At 48.4% G+C, this 23159-nt stretch overlaps 7 protein-coding genes across 7 annotated transcripts; 4 read left to right on the forward strand and 3 right to left on the reverse strand.

Moving 5' to 3' along the window:
* Positions 1–97: 97 nt before the first annotated feature.
* Positions 98–4777, reverse strand: N7479_006756 (uncharacterized protein; the record flags this gene model as incomplete). The annotated part of the gene is made up of 4 exons (XM_057254450.1): positions 98–660; positions 713–791; positions 848–4392; positions 4459–4777. The coding sequence occupies 4 exons, from the start codon at positions 4775–4777 to the stop codon at positions 98–100; spliced, it is 4506 nt and encodes a 1501-aa protein (XP_057108312.1).
* Positions 4778–5164: 387 nt separating this feature from the next.
* On the forward strand, positions 5165–7306 carry N7479_006757 (putative Kelch repeats protein; the record flags this gene model as incomplete). The annotated part of the gene is made up of 3 exons (XM_057254451.1): positions 5165–5609; positions 5667–5812; positions 5870–7306. The coding sequence occupies 3 exons, from the start codon at positions 5165–5167 to the stop codon at positions 7304–7306; spliced, it is 2028 nt and encodes a 675-aa protein (XP_057108313.1).
* A 98-nt stretch (positions 7307–7404) lies between these two features.
* On the reverse strand, positions 7405–8886 carry N7479_006758 (pyridoxal phosphate-dependent decarboxylase family protein; the record flags this gene model as incomplete). The annotated part of the gene is made up of 1 exon (XM_057254452.1): positions 7405–8886. The coding sequence occupies one exon, from the start codon at positions 8884–8886 to the stop codon at positions 7405–7407; it is 1482 nt and encodes a 493-aa protein (XP_057108314.1).
* Positions 8887–10048: 1162 nt separating this feature from the next.
* N7479_006759 (uncharacterized protein) lies at positions 10049–12177 on the forward strand (the record flags this gene model as incomplete). Its single annotated transcript, XM_057254453.1, has 7 exons — positions 10049–10209; positions 10267–10400; positions 10545–10668; positions 10726–10932; positions 10985–11341; positions 11396–11763; positions 11843–12177. The coding sequence occupies 7 exons, from the start codon at positions 10049–10051 to the stop codon at positions 12175–12177; spliced, it is 1686 nt and encodes a 561-aa protein (XP_057108315.1).
* Positions 12178–12667: 490 nt separating this feature from the next.
* N7479_006760 (proline iminopeptidase) lies at positions 12668–14511 on the forward strand (the record flags this gene model as incomplete). The annotated part of the gene is made up of 9 exons (XM_057254454.1): positions 12668–12710; positions 12783–13036; positions 13097–13341; positions 13412–13497; positions 13553–13717; positions 13768–13788; positions 13844–13982; positions 14036–14132; positions 14200–14511. 9 exons carry the CDS (start codon positions 12668–12670, stop codon positions 14509–14511), a joined length of 1362 nt encoding a protein of 453 aa, XP_057108316.1.
* Positions 14512–14750: 239 nt separating this feature from the next.
* Positions 14751–16867, reverse strand: N7479_006761 (guanine nucleotide exchange factor MON1; the record flags this gene model as incomplete). Its single annotated transcript, XM_057254455.1, has 5 exons — positions 14751–14759; positions 14824–15058; positions 15124–15305; positions 15369–16225; positions 16279–16867. 5 exons carry the CDS (start codon positions 16865–16867, stop codon positions 14751–14753), a joined length of 1872 nt encoding a protein of 623 aa, XP_057108317.1.
* A 300-nt stretch (positions 16868–17167) lies between these two features.
* Positions 17168–23071, forward strand: N7479_006762 (dopey family protein; the record flags this gene model as incomplete). Its single annotated transcript, XM_057254456.1, has 8 exons — positions 17168–17258; positions 17320–17444; positions 17508–17657; positions 17718–19942; positions 19991–20217; positions 20273–21168; positions 21216–21746; positions 21803–23071. 8 exons carry the CDS (start codon positions 17168–17170, stop codon positions 23069–23071), a joined length of 5514 nt encoding a protein of 1837 aa, XP_057108318.1.
* Between the last annotated feature and the right edge of the window lie 88 nt (positions 23072–23159).

A 23159-nucleotide genomic window follows, 5' to 3' on the forward strand; every position in this document is an offset into this window, starting at 1 on the left:
TTGTGTAACGCTGAACCAATCATAAAAATCTTGACAAAATGTGGGGAGAGCGGAAGGGGGGGGGGGGGGGGGGTGAGCAGGGACAAAAGCAATAACTTCAAATAGGCATCATTCCAATAGTGGACTTAGGGGTTTTTGCCCTGGCGTTCTTTCGCGGCGCAGATGACTGGCTTGTAGCACGATCGTCGGATTTGGCTTTTGATCGAACGCCTTTGCCCTTCCAGCCGCTGCCAGTAGAGCCATACTTTCGTCGTGCTGGTCGTTTGCCACTGGTAGGTTGGCGTTTGCGACTCTTGGAGCTGGAAGGCGCGGCGCCGGATTCCCAGTCGTCGCCAGAATCATACCCTGGAGATGCTGGTGGAGGAAAATAGCGGCTTGTGATACTTTCGGCCGCGTTGCTGGGTGCGGTCGAGACAGGATTGGCCAGATTGAAAGTGGAAGCCTCATCCATGAACAAGTCATCATCACTGTACTCATCGCTGCTGCTGAGATTGATGACGTTATGGTGGTTGGGATCTGGAACAACGCCGCTGGTCTCTGCTTCTTGCCTCATTTCTAGGTAGCGCCGCTTTGCATTATCGACTAGCCCTAGGATCTGCCGGCCGTAGCGCTTCACTTTATCCTGATCTATGCCTGGGATCGCGGAAAGCTCGGTAAGATCTATTTCATTGTTAATTTGGTCATCCAATTTCATCAGAGATCGAGTATTTACTTTGGGGGAAGGAGATGCCCATCTCACGTAGCACCTGGTCAGAGAACGGTTGGCATCGAAGGCCCTTCTTAACGACAAGCTATACCAACTGTCAGTATTTCCGATGGTATACCAAGAACGATATCGATTACTCACGTCTTGAAGCATGATTTTGGCATGCTCTTGGAAGTCCTCCACGACTACACGATGCATATGATCAAGTCGATCTAACTTCTGGTCGCTGGTGATTGGAGGGCCCATCTCGCGTGTATTTGTGCGGCGAGACTTGCCAGTGGTTCGAATCGGTTCAAAGCCATCGCTGTCCTCATCGGCCGAGAGATGTGCGACTGGAGCACCGGTATATTGATAACGGTCAAGGCGACGGTCTTGGGCAGCCTGCACTGGGGAAGAGACCATGGTGGACCGAGGATCGGCTCCTGAATTGCCAGACTTTTTCTTCTGCGCAGCACCGGATGGCTTAGTCTTCGCTTTAGCCTTACTATTCGGTGACGCGCGAACTTGCAGTTTCATTTGTCGCTGGCCACTCTCATACTCTGTTGCACGACGGCCGAGAATGATATACTGAATAGCAAAATCACTTTTATTGATCACATTGTCTTCAGCCAATGCGTCTTCACCAAGCAGCCGGTAGAACAGACGTTCAGCTGCTGCACGGTCAAGGTCAGATCCCTTCCCATACCCCGGCATCTTGCGATGCTCTGGAGCTTTAGGCCGTTTGCAATCTCCACGAAGTATGTCACTGCAGTAGAGCACAGTCACCTTTTCCTGCGTGTTCTGGAATTGTCGCACAATTTTGATGGCCCAGGATGCCTGCTCAGTAAAGTCATGGAGCTCAAACACCAAACCGGATTTGCAGTTATCGCAAGTGTTGTTGCAGTCCTCTCGACGGAAGTGTTCCGCAAAATAGGCGAGGACTTGCACTCGCCTGCAATCGCTGCGGTTCTCACAAAATTGAACCACATTTCGCAACATCTGTTTTTGGCGGGCTTTTTGCTGACCATTACCATCTCCTGCGTCAATCATCCGCTTCAAGGTTGCTGTGTCTCTGTAGCCGTAGTAAAGATAGCAGCCAGAACGCTTGCCGTCTCGACCAGCACGACCGGTTTCTTGATAATACCCCTCGAGACTCTTTGGGATACTGTGGTGCATGACGAATCGCACATCAGCTTTGTCAATTCCCATTCCGAATGCAATGGTGGCAACAATGATATGCACTCGGCCCATCTGCCAGTTGCTCTGAGCTTCTGATTTTGCCTTCGATGACATACCCGCATGATAAGCGCGTGCCTTGAGGCGGTATTTTTTCTGTAGGTCCTCTGCAACTTTGTCGCACGTCTTTCTCGAGAGGCAGTAGATGATTCCGCACTGATTCCGGTATGAGCTTGCAATAGTTTCTGCCATGCTAGCCAAAACTTCATCATTCTTTCCCTTCGACCGTACCTCGTAGGTGAGATTAGGACGGTTGAAACTCTGCAAGAACACTTCACAATCGGTGATTTTGAGATTGTGCATCACATCAACTTTGACATTCTCAGTGGCAGTGGCTGTCAGGGCCATAACCGGTACACCGGGGAATCTAGCTCGAACCTCTCCTAGTTCTTTATAGTCAGGTCGGAAATCATGTCCCCATTGACTGACGCAGTGAGCCTCATCAATGACGAGGCGTGCTAGTCTGTTCCTTTGATAAAGCTTCTCAAGGGCTCTGATTAAGGCTTGGCTTTTACTGAGCATCTCGGGAGTGATATACAGGACTTCCATCCCCTCACCACCTGAATGTGAGAGCTGGTTCATGATCCAAGATTTTTCCTCTTGCTCGGTGTCACCGTTAACCATAAAGGCCTTCACATCCAATTTTCGGAGGTGTGATACCTGATCTTCCATCAGACTCAGCAATGGAGATATCACGATCGTCACTCCCGTGGTACGTCCGCCCGTTACCACAGAAGGTAATTGATAACATAGCGATTTTCCTCCTCCAGTAGGCATGAGAATGAAAGTATCTTTACCAGCAAGGGTTGCATCAATGGCTTCAAGCTGATTAGGTCGGAATCCGCGGAGGTGGAATCGATCTTTCAACACTTTCCTTACTTCTTGAGACCATGGATGGTTTGACCAGAAGGCACTATGACCGGGCGACTTTTTCGGAACGGGGGCCTTGAGGATGTTGCCAGATGTCTCTGCGAAAACTTTGCGGTTTTGACTGGCTTGCTCGCGAACGGGTATCTGGTGAGCACCATCGAACCCCTCTGCCGCTTCTAATATGTCATCATCGCTGACATTCCAGTCGAACTCATCAAGATCCATCGAGTCCAACGGTGTGGAGCCCATATTCCGAGAAATACAGTTTTCATAGCTATCCGGCCGATGTGTCACTTTGGTCTTTGTAGGACTTGTTGGAGGCAGACGCTTTTGGCCACGGAATTCTGCGTCTAAGTCGGCCCGCGAAAAAGAGAAAAGAGGGGGATCTTGCGTGACTGCGTGTGCTTCGAAGGTGGGCCGAGTATGTTTCATGGGAGGAGGGTCGGATGGACAATCGTCTGCCAGTTCGAGGATGTTGGCTTGAGATAGAAGCGGACAAATTTTTGCTTCGGTTTGCTCCAACTCTATCTCAACTTCTCGACTCTGCGCAAGCTCTTCTGGCATAGTTGTTGGATCTAGACCTTGTGAGATTACACGTATCAGGTTTCGCTTCAGGTCTTCCTTGCGAGAGACACTGCTCTTGTGGGTCTTTTGATACTTTTGCAACAATTCAATAGCCTCGATCTGAGCGACAAGAGCCTTGTTCTCGGCGATCAATTCAGGGACTGGCTGACCCTCCATAGCCTGTTGATAGACTATCTCAGAATTCTTCTGCAGAGTAGACCTCAATTTGGAAATTGCATGCCCAAAGGCATTGCTTCCAAGTTCTAAAAACTTCAGAAGATCCGGATCCTTTTCTGGCGAGCTGGACGGCTTCGACCAAGGTGTCGACGGGATAGGCTCTTTGGCAACTGCCATTTTCTTCGGTTGAGTCGATGGCTGCAAAGTTGAAAACGTTGCTTTAGGCGTAGATTCCAATCGCGAACTCTTGGTCTCGATACTTTTCTCGTCCGCTGCTGGACTCATCTCGGGGAGTATTGGGTACAAACTCTCCTCGGCATCCAGGATCATCTTATTAGCGGAATCTTCATTATCAACCCAGTCATCAAATAGATCCTCGTCGTCATCTGAATCCGCGATCACTCGTTTCCGATGACTCCGTGGTGCAACAGTTGAATTGTGTTCAGGTCGTTTCGTCGCGCTCGGGATTTTTGTTTGGGTTGTTTGAGTTGTCTGACGTGGGATTGTGGGCTGCTCCGGTACAACGCCTCTCGCGGCAGGAGGTCGAGCCACTTTCGAGGGATTTCGCACTTTCGTCACATGTTTCGATGGGGAGAGAAGATCGGATGTGTACTCGTCACTTTTGCGCTTCTTGCCGCGTTTCTCACGAGTTCCGCATGGGGTGTTTTCTTCTTCCCATGACCCGCGCGGCCCACGAGCTGGGATAGTGCCCGAGGACAGTATGGACAGATCAAGCTCTCCTGTCAAATCAATGGATTCGATATCATTGGGTCCAGGTGCGTGGAAACTGTCTGGTCTCAATGGAGTCGACTTTTGCCGGGAAGGTTTGTATGATGACAACGGCGGTTCTCTGAAGGACTCTGATCATTGCGAAGATTGTGTCAGTCTAATAATTCTCGCAACATTTGACTTATCCGGCCACATACCTCGAGCTATGCTTGATTGTTTCGGCGAAGCTCGTTTCTTTGTAGTTGACGGAGTATTGGTAGGGACTGCGTCGTGTCGGCTCAGCATTCGAGGCTTGCTCGCTGATTGAGGTAACAATCTAGCCATTGATTCATCCGTCTCATTTTCCACGTCTTCAAGGATATCATCGAGGGCCGCGAATTCGTCGGCGGGGGAAATCGCTTGCCGCGATGCGTGATTGTTACGTTCAGGTAAGCTTTTTTGGGCCAGGGGAGGACGGAGAGGCGTCCCTTGGGTTATCAACCATTTGAGATGAGTTGCTAAGTTATTCTTCGTCATGGGGGCCTCTTGCTGTCATGGCCGTCGTTCCTGATTGTTTAGAGCAATGGAGACAATCGCGAAACTGACATGGACGCGTCGGCACGTGAGCGGTCAAACAAATTGATATATGACAGCAACTACGTTCAACTCAAAATTGCACGGTCAAATTGGACTAAGAATATCACATTTCTATACAACTCATCATTCCTATTCTATGTTTTTATATTTTTCGAAGTTATATGTAAGCAAAATACAGTGCCCGTGCAAGAAACATGCCTACAGACGTAGATCTGGTATAGTATGTACAAAGTAGAGGGGGGCAATTCAGTGTGGGGAAAGGCATAATTTTTGCCCCACGAAAAGCAGATCGCGAAAACCACCTTCTGTATCCAACATTGAGCCAAAATGGCCAAAAAGAATAAGAAGTCCGCGGAGCATAAGGACCGTGTAGCAGCAAAGCAGTCAAAAAAGTCCGCCCAGAAAGAAAAGAGATCCAAAGCCAAGGGCAAAGATGCAGACAGCGATGCTGAAGATGCAGACCTGGATGCCATTCTGGCCCAGTACGCCGAAGAACAAGCCAAATTCTTGAAGGTCACTGAAGTCCCTTCGGAGCCGCCGGTCCCACGTTCGTCTGCAACTGTGCTAGCGTCTCCGTCGAACCGAAATGAGCTGTTGCTTTACGGTGGAGAGTACTTTGATGGGACGCATGCCACTTTCTTCAATAACCTTTTCATCTATTTGATTGATCGCGGTGAATGGAGGGAAGTAACTAGTCCCAACAGTCCCCTTCCTCGAAGTGGGCATGCATGGTGCCGGGGAGGAAACTCCGGAGGCATCTATATGTTTGGAGGTGACATTGTCTCCTTGATATATTGAAATTGTTTGTGCGGAAGTTAACGATCAGCAGGAGAGTTCTCGTCGCCGAAGCAAGGCACTTTCTATCACTACAATGATTTTTGGCATCTAGACACAACCACAAGAGAATGGACCCGTCTCGAGTCCAAAGGCAAAGGTCCTCCCGCTAGAAGTGGTCACCGCATGACCTATTTTAAGGTGCGTTTTTTCAATTTCGGTATTTGTTTTTTTTGTATAGAGCTAATAACAAGACAGAACTACATCATTCTCTTTGGTGGATTCCAAGATACCTCCCAGCAGACTAAGTACCTGCAAGACCTATGGATCTATGATTGTAATCAGTATACCTGGTCCAATCCCACGTTGAGTCTTGCCTCACAAAAGCCCGATCCTCGCTCATCGTTCTCCCTGCTACCGCACGAGACTGGAGCTGTTCTATACGGAGGCTACTCCCGAGTGAAAGCAGCTGCCGGTGGTGGTAAGCAAGGCAAGGGCGGTGGCCCCCAGAAGATGGCTCTCCGGCCTATGGTTCACCAGGATACTTGGTTCCTGAGGATCACACCCCCTGCAGCTGAGGCACCATCGTCAACGGCACCTACAGTCCGATGGGAGCGACGAAAGAAGCCTGCTAATACGCCCAACCCGCCCCGTGTTGGTACTACCATGGCGTACCACAAGGGCCGAGGAATTATGTTCGGTGGTGTCCACGACGTGGAATTAACTGAGGAGGGTATTGACAGCGAGTTCTTCAATACCCTGTTTGCTTGGACCACTGACAGAAATCGTTTCTTTCCGTTGACTTTGCGACGTCCCCGCGCACCCGGCAAAAAGCAGCAGGCAAACCAAAACGCCAAGTCTAAAAACAGGGGTAAGGCGGATGAGGAAGAGCTTTTGGCAAACCTCAAAGCCCTAGAAGCTAAAGTCGGAATTCGTGACAACGAAGACGACGATGATATGGAAATAGGCACGCCCCAACCTGAGGAACCTGTGGAACCTGCAAAGCCCTCGGTTGTTCGCTTCGAAATGCCCCACCAGCGATTCAATGCCCAACTAGCAGTGCAAGATGATACCCTATTCATTTTTGGTGGTACGTTCGAAAAGGGTGACCGAGAGTTCACTTTCGACGATATGTATTCCATCGATCTCGTCAAACTGGACGGCGTCAAGGAGATATTCTACAGGGAGCCTGAGAACTGGAACCTCTTGAACGAAGCTGAAGACAGTGACGAAGACATGGATGATGAAGATGACGATGATGAAATGGATGAAGACGATGAAGCTGATGCCGACGCGATGTCTCTTGATGCTGCTTCGCCTGCCCCGACAGATGTGACGGTGCCATCTGTTACCAAGGATATGGAACAACTCGAAGTTGAAGAGCCAGAAGAGCAAATTGTCAATGACAGCCGACCTTTGCCTCGGCCGTTCGAGAGCTTGCGAGAATTCTTCAGCCGCACTTCTGAAGAATGGCAGAATATTGTGATGGAAACTGTCAAGGAGAGGGAGCAGTCTGCTGACAAGACAGTCAAGGAACTACGCAAGGAAGCTTTCTCCATGTCTGAAGAAAAGTGGTGGGATAGCCGAGAGGAGGTCATGGCTCTGGAAGATGAGCAAGAAGAAGCAGGTATTGGAGAGGTTGTTAGCATGTCTGACCGCACTGAAAACATGGGAGGAGCTGGTCGTCGCCGCTGATATCCTCTATAGAGATGCCAGAAAGAATTTATGCATTTAAATGTCCAATTGTTGGGTTTCTGATTCTGCTTTTCTTGTGTTCACGTATCAATATTCCCCTAGCTCTGGGCAACCTTTGCCAGCACTTCTGTCACCAGCGTAAAATCTCGCTCCACATCAACTCGCCAATTCGAGATTGCGATGCGACAAGCAGGAGCTCCATCCCAGCTAGTACCCGAGACGAACATTCGCGAGCTCTCGTTTATTTTGGTTCCTAGCTCACGGTTTAAGCCCTTATCATTTGCGCGAAACAAAACAGACATAAATGTCTGATCGAGCAGTTCAGATTTGGACAATGCTTCTGGTAAGGCTGTATACCCAGAATGCTCGAAGATCCATCCGTGGATTTTCCGGGCAAGCCTTATCTGACGCTCCAACATCTCTTGATATCCAGACTTGCCATATGACAACAGCGATGCATACACCGGCAACGCTCTGAATCGACGAGAGTTTTCAATTCCAATATTTAAGGGGGAGGGAATGGAAGGGCCGTCGGAGTTTCCAGCAGCTAAGTAGGCTGCATTTGCATTTTGGAATACTTGCGATGCCACATTCGGGTGTCGAGTAAAGAAAAAGCCACAGTCGTAGGGAACGTTGAGAAGCTTGTGGCCGTCACCGGTAATTGAGTCGACCAGACCTATTCCTTCACAGCCCTTCTTGATCGTTGCAAACTCTGGGTTTTCACTAAGAACACGGCCAAAGATTCCAAATGCTCCATCAGCATGCATCCAGGCTCCGTACTTGTCGCACAGCTGGCGTATTTCTCTCAAATCTGCACCACTTGTTGCAAAACGACCAGTATTGACCTCCCCGCAAGAAATAGCAACGATGCTGACCTTATCTGTTCTCGCAAGTTCTTTCTGGAGCTTATCAATATCAAACCGAAGTGGGTCGTCCGCCCGGCAGATGTTGTGTACATTAGAACGACCGATGCCTAACACACCAGCGGCTTTCACGAGGGACGAGTGTGGCAGCGTTGATAACACTTGCACCCCAGAAAGACCAAGTGCATTTAATACCTCAAAAAGGCCTTCTTCGCCAACACTTTGGAGATGGCAACCTTTTCTCTGCGCTGCCTTTTGCAAAATAAATTCGCGCCCACATGCTAGGCCGAGGATATTGCTCCCCGTTGCACCAGTAGTGAATGTTCCATTGTGCCAGATAGAACGCTCAAGTTGGAAGAGATCCAAAAGGAGACCAAGTGCATTGTACTCCACATCGGTCACAATCGAGTGATTCGGGAGATGCACTTGGACGTTCTGGTCGTAAGCAGATACAACGTTGTCTGCGAAGAGCGCTGCCGGGGTAGTTCCGCCAGTGATGAAACCATAATAGTTGGCACTTAGGCTTCCTCCGTTGAATGCCGGAACAATATCATCAATAATGTGTCGCTGGACAGACTCGAGACTGGATCCTGTATCCGGAAGTGTCGCAGGGAGAGAAGCTCTAGCTCGCGCCAGGTTTTCGGCGCTAGGGAGAATGGCCGACTCCCAGGGTCCCTGGGCAGCCTTCCATAGATCTTGTTGGAATTGTTTTTGCATAGCTGAAATGTGTATCTTGGGAGGGAATCAAACAGTCTCGCCAATTTATACCAATGCCGGGATCTCGGGGTTTGAAAATGAGGCTCTCCAGAGCGTTCGGCTGTACTTCCCCAATCCAGTAACTTCTTCTGATCTTATATATAACGGCACCTAGATGAATCTAAACAGATATAATTGGAGGACACGCCCAGAAGGAACGTTGGGAGCCTAAATAAAGGGCGGGATAAGCGGGGCAAAATTAGGATCCGATGTCCGAAGTTCCAACGTCTTCTGGTGATTTTACAACCTTGGAAGTATAATAGCAGTTGGAGATACCTACATAGGTAGGTAGAAGCCTATACTTCGCAGATATACCCATACTTAAAGGGGTGAGTTTTGCTTGGCTGCCTCAGGTGTCGACCGAGTTTTAGGGTACAAAGTACTGTCTAAGCCAATCTCAAGGGCTGATTTTCATGGCTTGCCCTGTTTCGCACTCTCCTCAAGCCCCTTGAAGCCTTCTTTCATATTGCCCCTGATAAATTATTAGATTCTAACTGCGCCTAATTATCTGTCAAGCTCGGGGAAGGTACGGCGCAGAGATGTCATCGTGACTTGGCCTGTTTGTTACTAAGTCACTACAAGCTCGCGTTACTCTCCGAATTCGCCGCAGTGCACAAGTCCTTACTTAGCTACATTGAACATCCTTATCGTGTATATCAGGTTTACCTATTCCAGGGGTGGGGACATGGTTAGTCCTGAGCAAGGAGAGTCTGTTTCGGAGAACGGAAATAAAATGGTTGAGACCAATGGTCATAATTGAGGCCCTTGTCTGTTTCCAGACCACGTCACAGTCCAAAAGACGGAGAATTATTTCAAAAAGATTCTAATAAGCAGTTCAAAAATTCCAAATTCAGTCGCGCATGCACCAGAAAAGCAAAATCATGCCAAGCCATATTCAATCCAATGTATCTAGGTTCAATGATCGGCGCAGATCACTCTTCTTATGCAGGTAAATATTCCACATTCTATCATCGCGCGTCTCCTGCGTTCCACATGAAGCCCCTAGGTTAAAGATAACGCGGGGCTTGGTCCTACGTAGACAGTGGTCACGTTCAAAATTTTCTCGCCTTCAACATGGCTGCCACTTCAGTCTTCACCTACTCCTGAAGCACCTACGACAACCATGCCTAGCCACATCAAATTCGCAGAGCCGACGTTGAATAAACCCACCAAAGACCGCGCCAGGGGGCACAGCCAAGAAAAGGGGTCGACACAAAGAGCACCTTCTCCAGGAAGTGAAATTATTTACCCAACAGGATGGAGACTGGTCCTGACTACTACAGGGTATGTGCTCAGTTAAGTGCTGTATAGCTCTGCATGACGAACACTGATAATTCCTAGACTCTTAATTGGGTTCTTTCTCTCCAATTTGGATGTCACAATTGTAAGCTCGGCTCTCACGAGCATCACTGATGAGTTGGAAGGCTTTGAGAAGAGAAGCTGGATTATTACTGGATATCTGGCCACCTATACAGGTATGATTAAAAATCTGATTCTATCATAATTCCAGGATGTTTTTGACTTATTTCTTTCTCTTTCTTTTTTCTTCCAACCATGTATCTTGAAATAGCTCCCCACAGTCTCTATCTACCCCGTTCCTAATCTCAAATCACTCCCAGGGTCTATGGCAATATGGACGAAAATCAGCGATATAGTTGGCAGGAAACAAACCACAATTGCTGCTCTTGTTATCCTACTCGCATTTTCTACTGGGTGCGGGTGTGCTCAGACAGTTAACCAACTGTCGGTCTAACATAGTGCTGCACTCATTTTCTGTCCAAAGGCTAACTAACGAGGCAGCATCATATTAAGAGCACTCCAAGGAATTGGGGGCGCTGGCACATACGCATTGACAATCCTATGCGTCTATGAGATAGCTCCTAAAACGAAACTTCCAACCTACAGCAGTCTCATGTCATTTTGCCTTGTTTTCGCATCTTTGATAGGCCCCATAATTGGGGGTGCCCTTGCAGAAGATTCGGCCTGGCGTTGGACCTTTCTCGTCAAGTACATGAATGCTCAGCATCTTCGTTGAAACCCACGCTAATCAAATCATTAGTGCACCGTTGTGCGTCATTGCGCTTGTTGTTATCATCATTGCCATGCCCAAAAACTTTGGTCTTGACCAACATACTCCTTCATTTCGAACACGCGCCTCATATCGCTCATTTGCTAATCTCGATATAATGGGATCGGTTTTGATGATGGCTGGCTCATTTTTAATAGTCGCGGTCTTGAACGAAACCAACTTGGCATTCTCGTGGTCCTCCAGGGACGCAATTGCACTTCTTGTGCTCACGGGAGTTTCGTGGATTGCTTTCTTTGCCTGGGAATGGTATATCTCAGGCATCCCAGGCAAAGACCCCATATTTCCCAAGCGTTGGCTTGTTGATCGTCCATGGCTAGGAATACTTATGTAGGTCAATCTAACGCTCGTGACTCCAGTACAGTTCTTTTGACACGCTTTTAGTTCTTCGTTTGTTATCGGCGCACCTTATAACGTCGTCCTGGTATATGTTCCACAGCAAGCCCAGCTTCTGTTAGAAAAGTCGCCTTTGGATGCCGGTATTTATTTGATTGGATATTCTGCAGTTGCAGCAGTTGCCGCGGCTATTATCAATATCGCCAGCTCGAAGGGACGCATCCCATTCATTTATACTCTGCTCGTGGGCTGTACCGTCCATACTGTTGGTATTGGGCTTCTCTCAACCATTGCCACTTCTAGGGGCTTCCACGCAACAGATATTGGTTACCTAGTCATTGCTGGAACAGGGATGGGTCTGACGATGGGAATATTGGTGCTATCGACACCATATATAGTCGAGGACAGAGACCTGGGTATGTGTTCTCCCGAGAAATTATTTGATGTTAAGGTGACTGGTACATTGACTCACTGGCCCTTGGCTTTTCATTATAGCAATTGCCACTGGCACCATAGTCCAGCTCCGTTTCCTTGGCGGTGCTATTGGTCTTGCCATTGCATCTAATATATTGAACGGCCGTCTAGCGCAGCGTTTGCGGGGTGTTATGACATCGCACGAACTGCACCTATTCCTCGAGAATGTGAGATCGATAAAAACTCTACCTCCTCATCTACAGGCAGATGTGAAGAATGTTTTCGCCAGCAGCTTCAATACGCAGCTGATTGTCATGATCGGATTCGCAGCTGCTCAGCTACCGGCGTCTCTACTACTGTTGAAGACAGGCCGGCAGCTTGCGGCCAACAAACACTCGGCTACGATCTCAGGGTGAAGATGGCTAATTGGCACTTTTTTTTTTCTTTCCTTTCATGAATGATTCGGCTGTTGCGCAGAATGCAAAATTTTATGACCAAATACTCTTTCGCTTAATAGTTATTATGCCCAAAGGTGAAATTGCTACCGTGTATCCATCCAGGACATACTAGAATATGATCCAAATTAAGTACATCTTTCGAATATTTGATGAAGACATTGAGCATAGTTTCCAACCTAAATGTATCTGGCCCTACTAGGCATAGGAATATATATACCTGGACAGTATAGCCAAGGTCTTCATAGTCATCCATATATACAATAGGCTATTGGAAATTTATGAATGACACCAAAAACAAAATAGACAAAATCAATATTGAAATATTCATTTACTAAGTGGGTGATTGCAGGCGAACAACAAGGCCCAGACTAAAAAAAAATGGTGCAGTTCTCCGCAAAGCGGCTTATCGCCAACACGCCCTCTTTTAGTCCTCATCAACATCGCAATCATGGCTGCAAAACTGATCGACCGACGGTTCCATAATGTGTCAGGTTTGTACTCTGTTATTTACTGTGGCTAATTAGACCACTGGTGTCGAAACTGACAAAATTGACCCCATCCAGGCAAACTGCGGGTTTCCGAGCTCTTCTTCGACGTTCCTGTGGACTACAACAAGCCAGCTGGGGACACGCTGAGGCTCTTTGCACGAAGTATCAGTCGCTTGAACAAACCCATTGAGCCTGCCAAAGAAGAGGGTAAAGAAGCCAAAGAGGGAAAGCTTCCTTGGCTGGTCTACCTGCAAGGTGGCCCTGGCTTTGGATGTGGTGCCCCGCAGTCTTACCCCTGGGTTGAATTCATCCTCAGCAAGGGGTATCAAGTGTGTCATGCCTATTACATTATTATATTATTTGGTGATTAATGCTCAACTATCCTATAGGTGCTCTTTTTGGATCAGCGAGGCACTGGCCTCAGCTCGACTCTCACTGCCGGAACCCTTGCCCGTCAGGGAGATGCAATCAAGCAGGCCGAGTATCTCAAGAACTTCCGTGCAGACAGTATTGTCCGTGATTGCGAAGCCATTCGTGATGTTTTGACACAGGACTATCCGGCTGATCAGCGCCGGTGGAGTATCCTTGGGCAAAGTTTCGGTGGCTTCTGTGCCGTGACTTATCTGTCGAAGTTGTATGTTGTGAACGCCATTGATTTCCATGTTCGGACTTTGAACATTCCGCTGATATTGCTCAACTTCCAGCCCGGAGGGTCTGAGAGAAGCTTTCCTTACTGGTGGCCTTCCCCCTCTTATCAATGGCCCGGATCCTGTCTATGCGAAGACCTATGGTGCGCTCCCCTTTTTTCTTAAGGTGGTTTATTCGTGACATTGACAAAAAAGCAGAGAAGGTGAAGGAGAGAAACGAGGCTTACTACCAGAAATACCCTGAGGATGTGGACCGTGTTAAGAATATCATGCAATATCTGGCCCAAAACAAGGTTGCATTGCCATCTGGAGTGCTCACTCCGTCTCGCTTCCAACAACTGGGAATTTTGCTCGGGTTCCACGGTAAGATCCTCGATTCATTCAACCAGTCTATTAAAGCTAACACGGTCTAGGTGGGGTTGATAGTCTGCACGGTAAGCTTTGCTTTATCTCATGAAGGTTACAGTGACTATACTAACCCGAGTCTAGACATCGTTGTCAGGGTCTGCAACGACTTGGAGATGTTCGGATTCCTTACTCTGCCCACTCTTTCGGTGATTGACAGTAATGGCGGCATGGATAAAAACATCATTTATGCTGTTCTGCATGAAACAATTTATTGTCAAGGGTATGCCATCCATCCACTTTCCATGACATATCCGTGTCTAACAATGAACACAGAAAGCCGTCGCTCTGGGCTGCAGACAGGTTGCGTGCCAGCAACCCGCAATTCCAGATCAATGACTCTCTGCCTGAGATCTACTTCACTGGCGAGATGGTAAATAGCCCAACCCAGTCCGAGATTCTTTTAATAGAAATATCTAACACCAATCCTCGCCTTCTAGGTCTTCAAGGATATGTTTGAGTCCTACTCGGAGCTCGCAGAGCTCAAGGAAGCAGCTGAAATCTTGGCTACGACAGACGAATGGCCAGCCCTGTACGACGAGGCTCAACTGGCCAAGAACACGGTACCGGTCTATGCTGCAACCTACATCGATGATATGTATGTTCACTTTGATCTGGCCACAGCCACTGCTGCCAAGATCAAAAACTCCAAGCAGTTTATTACCAACACCATGTATCACGATGCACTGCGCAGCAAGTCAGGTGAGGTCATGCGTCAGCTCTTCAACCTGAGAGAGGATTCGATAGATTAGTCCACATGCGTGGTCTTTCATTTCGTACATATGATGGATTTTTTTTTTAGCAACATGATGAGCTCAGAAGATCTACTTATAAATTTGACAAGATGTTTTAATGTAGAGGTAGACTAACGCACGTTACAACGAAATAAATATACGTAGAGTTGGCGTGGACGCAGTATTGGGTATAATGAATCATGTGGTATGTACAGCGGACTGTCTTCATTGTCTGAGTGTGAAAGTATTGGGAGATATCAGAAGACCTGTTTGATATAATCAATATGCCACTCTTGCTGTAATAAGAATGGAGAGAGACAAAGTACGTACCGCACCGCCAATGATGAATAGCCTTTCTTCCTCACGCTGCACCCACTGAGCAACCTTGCTAGCGCTTTGGGCAAGTGCATTTCGATTAGTGTTCGGCTCAGCGATACAATAAAATTCGAATATAGGGGTTACCCATCCGAACGAAGTGGCTGACCGCGAAACACAGTGATGAACTTTAACGTGGGTATTCTTGGCGTGGATACTCGCGTGCAAGTTGTTGTACATCGACATCAATCTACATACACAGTTAGAATCGGTTCATATCACAGGCATTCGAACCCCAGAGGGGGTATTGCTCACCTTCGTCGTCGAGTCACCGAGGAAAATTCAGGGGCATACGACGACATGGTGAATTGTACGTTGGCACGCGATTTGTAAAGGAAATGATGGAGCACAGTCCCAGGAACTATATCAGTAGTCGCGGGTCGGCCGTTGTCAATTGCCGTTTTGATCTCCTTCAGACTGCCGTTTCTCTCCATCTGCTATTTTATTATCAATACCGTGTCACATACCATATTCAATCACAGAGAATTATTCAATCTCACCTCTACAAGAGCATCACGCATTTCTTGCATCTCAAAGAAAGCCTCTTTGTCGGGACTGATAAGAACAATTGCAACAGACTCGTCTTTGGTGATCTCTGCACTATTTTCGATGTCGTCGCGAATGTCAAGAAAGCTCACATACATGTAGAGATAACCGCTGCTGTTGAAGCCAGGCAAACAAACGGGAATCCAACTTTCTCCACCGCCAGCTTTAACTCCGTCGGCTTCAAAAACCATGTTGAATAAGAGCTGCAAATCGCCTGGATGTAAGGAGTGCTTCTTCGGTCGGATAACGCTGACAAGTCGTGCGCCAGCCACAAGCAAGCCATATAGAAGACTACTAGCTTTAGTTTTCAGAAGTGCATTGTTGATGGCTTGTCGGTGTTGTTTGCGGATTTTCAGGCACTCCAAAGCCGATAGCAATGTCGATAGAGACCCTCGCGTGAAACTGTCTGCCAGAGATGAGAGAAGGGACTCAGAACCCTGTAAGGGCCGCGATAGATCAGTAGAAGGCCGAACAGAGAAGAGATGGGTTAAAGAAGGCAGCGTTAATGTAGATAAGATCTGCATATACAATGCTTCTAGTTGGAGCCGGAGCTGATTGTCGCCCTCCATCATACGGCTGATCGCAACGAGATGCAAAGATCCCCGTGTCAATACAACAAACCTAGTGTCACCAGCCGAGAAGCCTCGTAGATGATCGTTTTTATCTTCATAAAATGAAATTATGGTCTGAATAACCCCGACATAACCAGATATCAAGCCGCTGTCGCCATGCCTTGTCCAAATTGGCTTACCAGCGGCGGATAGAATCACATAGTGCTTGCGCTTTGCTTTCCACCGTTGGAGTAGCAGCTCTGATATGCGTTAGTATCACAAAACAAAAAGACAATCTATTGTTGATACAAACCTTCGTTATCACCTTCCTCGTTAAGTTCGCCAACTGCTTCAAATTCGCTTAGAATTCCATCGTCATCTATATCGTCGGCCGCAAATTCAGGGAAGTCAAGTAGACCTGTGGCTTCTTGTCTTTGGCTATCGGGCGCTGTAGCAGCAAAGTCCATGAACAGCGCTTCAATTTCCCCGGAATCACCATTTGGGATTGAGCTTCTAATGCTAGCGGAGTCACCAGCTTCGCTGCCCCGTGGGCTCGCCAACTGGCTGAGGCTCGCCCTGGCCTTTGGACCCTGGGACAGACCTCGAATAGCCAGTGTCGAGTGAGCGCTCTCGGCAGCTTCGGGTAATTGTGTCTCGATATCGGTTCGTGAGATAGCCGTTGTTGCCTCTGCCTGCAGAGCTGCCCGGGAGCCCGTTTCATCGTTCAATAGACTTAACGTGTTTGGCCGCGGGGGTAAGGGTGGCCGCTCTCCCTCTGAGCTGTCACTGCGCTCATCGTGATCTGGGATTGATGGCCTGGAAAGATACTGCTTGGAAGTCTCGACAGGCTGTTGGCCGTCGGTCTTTGGGTCTTGCCGTGTATTCATCCCCGCTGCGGGCATGCGCTTTTTGACGCGGTCGCTCGTCGCGGGACGTTAGGCCATTAAATGCTCATTATTTATTCCAAATATTCGGAATCCTTGATCAGTTGTCTGTGTCGACTTGATAGTCACTGAACGTTGACGTCGGCGAGTCGGAGCTACCCCAAGGCGGAACAAAACAATTGAACGTGGCCGCCTGCGCGGCCTCTGTTCAACATTCAACCACCAACTCCCTTTCCCATAGGGTCATCATCGATGTCCTAAATATGACGGAGGGTAGTTCAAAGCTTTTACAACAATTTTACGTCCGTTACTGGCACCATGAGCCTTGATCCAAATGCCTTTCCGAGGTCGGACTCCCCCGCAAGCTCCGAGAGCTCCTTGACACGCTCCCGTTTACAAGGCAAGGAAGGCATGTGCCCGCCTAAGAATTACACCAGAGGATTGTTTCTGATTATATATGGTGACTGTAGGGTCCTTCAAAAAAGACAAGAACTATCGCCGATATGCATCTAGCGTTGAACGAGCGCTTTCGCTCTTTGACAACGCTCTCCAAGAATGGGCCGACTATATCTCGTTCCTCGGACGCCTGTTAAAGGTGAGTTTGAGCTCTTTCGACTTAGTAGTGATGTTTTGTACCAAAGCTAATATAAACCATTAGGCACTCCAAACCCACCCACCCGATCAGCCCGTCGTTCCTCATAAAGTGTTAGTGTCGAAGCGACTCGCCCAGTGCTTGAACCCGTCGTTGCCATCAGGCGTGCACCAAAAAACCCTCGAAGTCTATACGTACATATTTGGATTGATAAAGGTATGGATATCCACATGAATGGCTAATAGTGTGCTTACTGATGCGTCTGTTTACAACTAGCTCGAGGGATTATCGCACGACCTGCCTTTGTATCTCCCTGGCCTTGCACCAACATTGACTTTCGCCTCCCTTACTGTCCGCCCATTGTTTCTGTCTTTGGTAGAGGGATATATCGTTGATCTGGAACCATGGGCTATCCGCCCCGCCCTGAAATCAATCATTTTAGCCCTACTTCCAGGCCTCGAAGAGGAGACCAGTGACGATTTTGAGCCCACACTACGCACAGTTAATAAACTGCGAGATGCTGCTGGACAACTTGAAACACAAAGGACGTCCGAAGCTGGGTCATCTGGGCAGTATTTCTGGCAATGCCTCTTTCTCGCATCTATCACGAACCCCAGTCGGCGGCTCGGTGTCCTCGCATATTTGAACCGCTACCTCCCCAAGCTAGGTATCGCAGATCGTCGACCGAGCACGGCTGGTGGGAGCGATTTGAATGATATTCCACCTGAAATACTGGCCGCAGCAGACTCTGTCATTCTACCAGAGCCTGGCCTCTTGATTCGATGTTTTGCATCGGGTTTATCTGATGACCAGCTCCTTGTCCAACGCAACTTCCTAGATCTTCTTGTCACCCACCTTCCTCTCAGCTCTCCGATTCTGCAAAACAAAATTGCGGCCACTGATCTTCAAACATTGGTAATTGCCGCAGTGGGGGTGATCACTCGGCGAGACATGAGCTTGAATCGCCGACTCTGGGCTTGGTTCTTAGGACCGGATTCTCCAAACGATAGCTCTTCGATGGATGGTCGAAAATTCTCATCGGAAACCGCTCGATCTGCCTCCGTTGATGGAAAGGAACTCACACAATCACAATATTTCAGCCGGGTAGGCTTGCAGCCATTGGTCACTGGTCTATTGAATATGATCAAACAGGCACCGAGTATTCCGTCGGATAGAACTAAGCCCTTTCGCATAGCTCTGTCCCTAATGGATCGCTGGGAAATTGGTGGATACATTGTCCCTGCTGTTTTCTTGCCCACTGTACGCAGTGTTCAGGCGTTTGAATCCACGGCCCCAAAGAGCCACTTCGAAGAGGTTTTCCGCAGTGCGAGCGCCTTTTTTGATGGTGTTGAAAGTGGTGTTATATTCTCTGAACTTCTGGGGTTAGTTGATTACCGGTCTTCTGATGTAGATGTTGATAGCGACCAAGTGTTGCGTGATTTGAATCTTGCACAATTTATTGTTGAGAATTTCAATGTGCGCGAGGACGATATGGTTCAGATACATGTTCCTCTGCTGACATTGTCAGTGCTCGTGAAGATGAGAGATATTTCATGGAAGGAGAGCACTGCCAATAGACAGGCCGTGGCTGCCGCGTTGAATAAAGTTCTCAAATCGTTGACAGGCTTGCTTACAGAGCGGGCGTTCTCGAGAAAGGCGGGCTCTGAAAAGACTGCTGGCAACGACACAAAGGGCGGCAGTACTGATATCTTGAAAACTGTTCACAGTTTCTATGAGCAAAGCAAACACAGCTTGGAGCTTCCACCTCTTCCTTATGCTCCTAAGAATCTTGGCGAAATGATCATTCGAGAGGCTCATGAACTAGCTATCGCGGCGCTAGGAAGCCGCGATGGCAACCTCGCTGTTCATGAACCACTCGAAATTCTTGTCACTTTGCTCAAGGCGCTTCCAAAGTCCCGCGTTCTACGAGATCGAAAACTGTATGAAGCACTCTCTCGGCGACTAGGTTCGGGGAAGGACAAGCCAACAACCGCCTCCTTCTCAGTCATATCGACGATTGCTTCGACAGTGACGAGTTTGTTCTTCATTCAAACTCCCGGCTTCTACGTCAGCTATGAGGATGCTTGCGATCTGATTACCCCTCTTGTCAACCAGCTTTGGTGGTACTTATCACCCCTTAGTCCAAAGTTCCACGTGGAAGCTGTCCGCTGTTTATGGCTCCTGCATTCAATTTCTTGGATTGATCACCTTGTCGAGGCGTCCCTGACAGCTTTAATGGTCAATATTTCAACCGCAGCATCTCGCCATCTCTCATCTGAGCAACAAGCCGAGCGATTCTACGTCTTGTGGAACCACAGCCATCATAACACACATGAGCAACCGCCAAAGCAAGTACTTGATGTTGGAGGGACCATCTTCTCTTACCAGTGTTCTATGCTTGAACGTCCGCTTTTCATCGTCCTTGATCTTCTCTCCCAAGAGTCAAGTGATAGTTCGCAGAGCGTTCAACTATGGCTCCAAGACTTGCCATCTATTCACAAGTAAGTCATCTCATCCCAATGCGTTATTCATATCTAATTATTCACCAGGGTTTTCCATGTGGTCATCTCTAATCTTGACGAGCTTTCTGAGCATGATGAAAGCAAAGAGAAAAAGACAGACAGCCACTCAATTTCCCCAGATGACTATAAGGAGTGTGACTATCTGTTACAGACAGCCTCCAATATCATATCGGCGCTTTCGCACAATGGATGGATCGCACTACTTACTCATGTACTAGGTAATGAGAAACGCCTTGAAAAATCCAAATCTGAAGGTGGGTAACTTATCTTCTAACGAAATAGTTGTTGCTAACATAGATTCCTGGATAGAAAATGCAGACTTCAAAAGCCTCCATTCCGCCATATTTGAAGCATCTCTTCGAATCGTCAGCACACAATCCCCAGCTGCTATGGAAGTTAATCTAGATGGAGAACGTCTACATAGGGATGCACTCCAGCTCATGCGGCAACTTCTTCTTGGGCCCGGAGCGGAGGAATTAGTCGAGTCTGGCATTGATGACTTCTTGGTGGAACGTCTTCTTGTCTCTTCCGAGGGGGGCAGTATTGCGGTGCAGGGTGCACTAATCGACGCACTCCTTGCTGCATTGAAAGTGCGATTTGCGCAAGCATATCTACCATCACCGCCGCCACCGCCACCCCGGTCAAAACATTTACGAGCTAGCTCTCGAGATCGGCTGACCAGTCCTTCAATCTTGTCTTTCACTAGTGAGAAGGGGGATAGGAGACAATCGCTACCTCAGCTACCGCAGCCGCCAGAGCGGCTTCTGGATTGTCTTTTAAAGGGAATCAGCTCACCTAAATCCCGAGAAATTGTAGACAAGTGGATAATGTTGCTCTGTGAGGTGCTCCCTCTATATTCAGGTTCCATATTCCAGATCCTATTGATGCTGGTGGAATGTTTCTGCAGGGAAATTCGAGCATCGTATGGCAGACTTCAGCTATCCTTTCAGCAAACAGAGGATTGGCCGCAGGACCGTTCGGAGCATGTCACAATTGCTCTTCTGACTGGCCTCGAGACTTGTATCGCAAATGCCCACGAACGTCTCATTATAGAAGAGTCCAATGTTCCAGCAGTAAAGAGCCCTGACCAAGTGCAGGGCTTTTTCGGGAATATGGTGTCTGGGGTATTCAACTCAGAAGGCGGGCAAGGTCGCCCAAATACCGCCAACGACCGCCTGACTGTTCTTCTCTGTTTCCAAGATGCTGTTCGCTTATGTTTCTCCATATGGGCATGGGGTGCAGGAGATCACAGTGGCTACCCCCCGATTCCGAATCTCTAGCCTCATTTCAATACACCTCTTTGCGAATGAGGAACCGTTCACGGCGAATCTTGGAGCACTTCTTCACCGCAGAGGCACTTGAATGTCTTGAGACCTTAGTGGAAATGTGGACTAAGTCTGACACGGAGACAGCGTCACTTATCTTCAATCTCCTCCACACGCTCGATGGGTCAAGCCCGAAAATCACCATTCCTGCCATTTTCAATGCGATCTACACTCGCACTAATCCTAGTGCCTTGGATCCTAGCCGGAAGTCTTCGTTAACGTCCAATCTCTCCGAGTCTGAGCTTGCTAGCTTTTTGGTTACTTATGCCCGTTCACTGGACGATGATTTCCTTGACGAGATTTGGACGGACTGCACAACTTTCTTGCGCGATGTTCTTAGCAATCCATTCCCGCACCGCCAGATCCTTCCTCGTTTGATTGAATTTGCGGCTATTTTGGGGGTGAAATTAGAGAAAACAACCTTCGGCGAAGACCGCCGTATGCGAAAGGAACTTGGAGTATGTTTATTCATTCCCTGCTGGTTTTATCATAGTCACTGACAATTACACCCCAGGATGTCCTCCTACGACTTCTTACCGCGGTCTTTACCAGCAAGCCCCTAGGCCTTAGCCAAGACACTGTGCCTATGGCAAGATCTTCGGTGGACCATGATCGTACCTCGGTCTCTCATACTGGACCCGATGACATGCTGAGCATCTTAGCGGTCTCTATGCCGTCGTTTATCACGACTCTGGGTGATTCAGATCGGATCAACACTGCCATCACTGGTATTTCGACTAATGTAGTGGGACCTCTCATCCGGTCACGTCTCTTCCCCAACAATCTCAACCGTAACGTCATGGTTCTTCTACAGCAAATGGCAAAAGTACCAGCTGCGGCGAAAATATGGAAGAAGGACATATCCGACGCGTTCAATGATGCCCGATTCTTCGGATTGCAGTTGGACTTGGTGAAGAGCAATTGGATGGACTTGCTGCGCCAGTGGGTTCTCGCCGACAAGGAGCGCCTATCCGAACTTCTCGTCCGTCTTCCACCACCAAGCTCAGCCGGTATCATGTTCGGCGTAGGAGCCTCTGCGGCTAGGTTGGAGGCCGATCGCAAAGCGCAGCTTAATCTCCGGCGGATCGCGCTACTCCTGCTTTCTGCCAGCGATGATTACTTTGTTGGTGAATTGCCTGCATTGCTGCAGAAACTGGAAGATCTTCTTGCGGCAACCAGCTCTTCATCGCCATCTTCTGCCACTCGGGCAGAAGTGTTCATGGTCCTTCGAGCAGTCGCGCTCAAGACCTCTGCCTCCGCCATGGCGCCATTCTGGCCTTTGATCAACACAGAACTGCAAGAAGCCATCTCCACAGTACCCCGGGGTACTCAGCCAGATCTCTATAACTCTTACTCGCTGCTTCAAGCGTGCAAGCTTCTCGACATACTGCTTGTCCTCGCCCCAGACGACTTCCAGCTTCTTGAATGGCTTTTCGTAACCGACACCATTGATGCGGTCTACCCGCCCGACCGCTGGGAGCCCATTGCTCTGGCAGACGAAGTTTCCCAGACATTTGGTCCACGCGATGCGGGCTCACCCACTGTCGCCACTGAGGCCAATGAGCCCCAGGCTCGCAGTGGACTTAAGCGGCCATGGCTCATCTCAGACCAGATCCGAGAGACAGCCAAGGACGAGATTGTTGAGCAGGTTCTGCGACCATTCTTCGCTCGGTTGAGTATCTATGTGTTTGAGAGTACGTACGGCATGGGCAGCGTAGATCTGACAGTGTGCCGAAACGATCTGTTAGCAGACCTCTTCAACGAGAACACAATAGCCAATTAACCGAAGTAATAAACCATGTGCTTTAACTTAAGTGCTAGATACTTCATCCAAGAGATTCCAAATATAATTACATTTCTTTTTATGTGGC

Source organism: Penicillium vulpinum (genome assembly GCF_028829585.1).
Source record: "Penicillium vulpinum strain IBT 29486 chromosome Unknown utg000003l_segment0_segment0, whole genome shotgun sequence".
Lineage (NCBI taxonomy): Eukaryota > Fungi > Ascomycota > Eurotiomycetes > Eurotiales > Aspergillaceae > Penicillium > Penicillium vulpinum.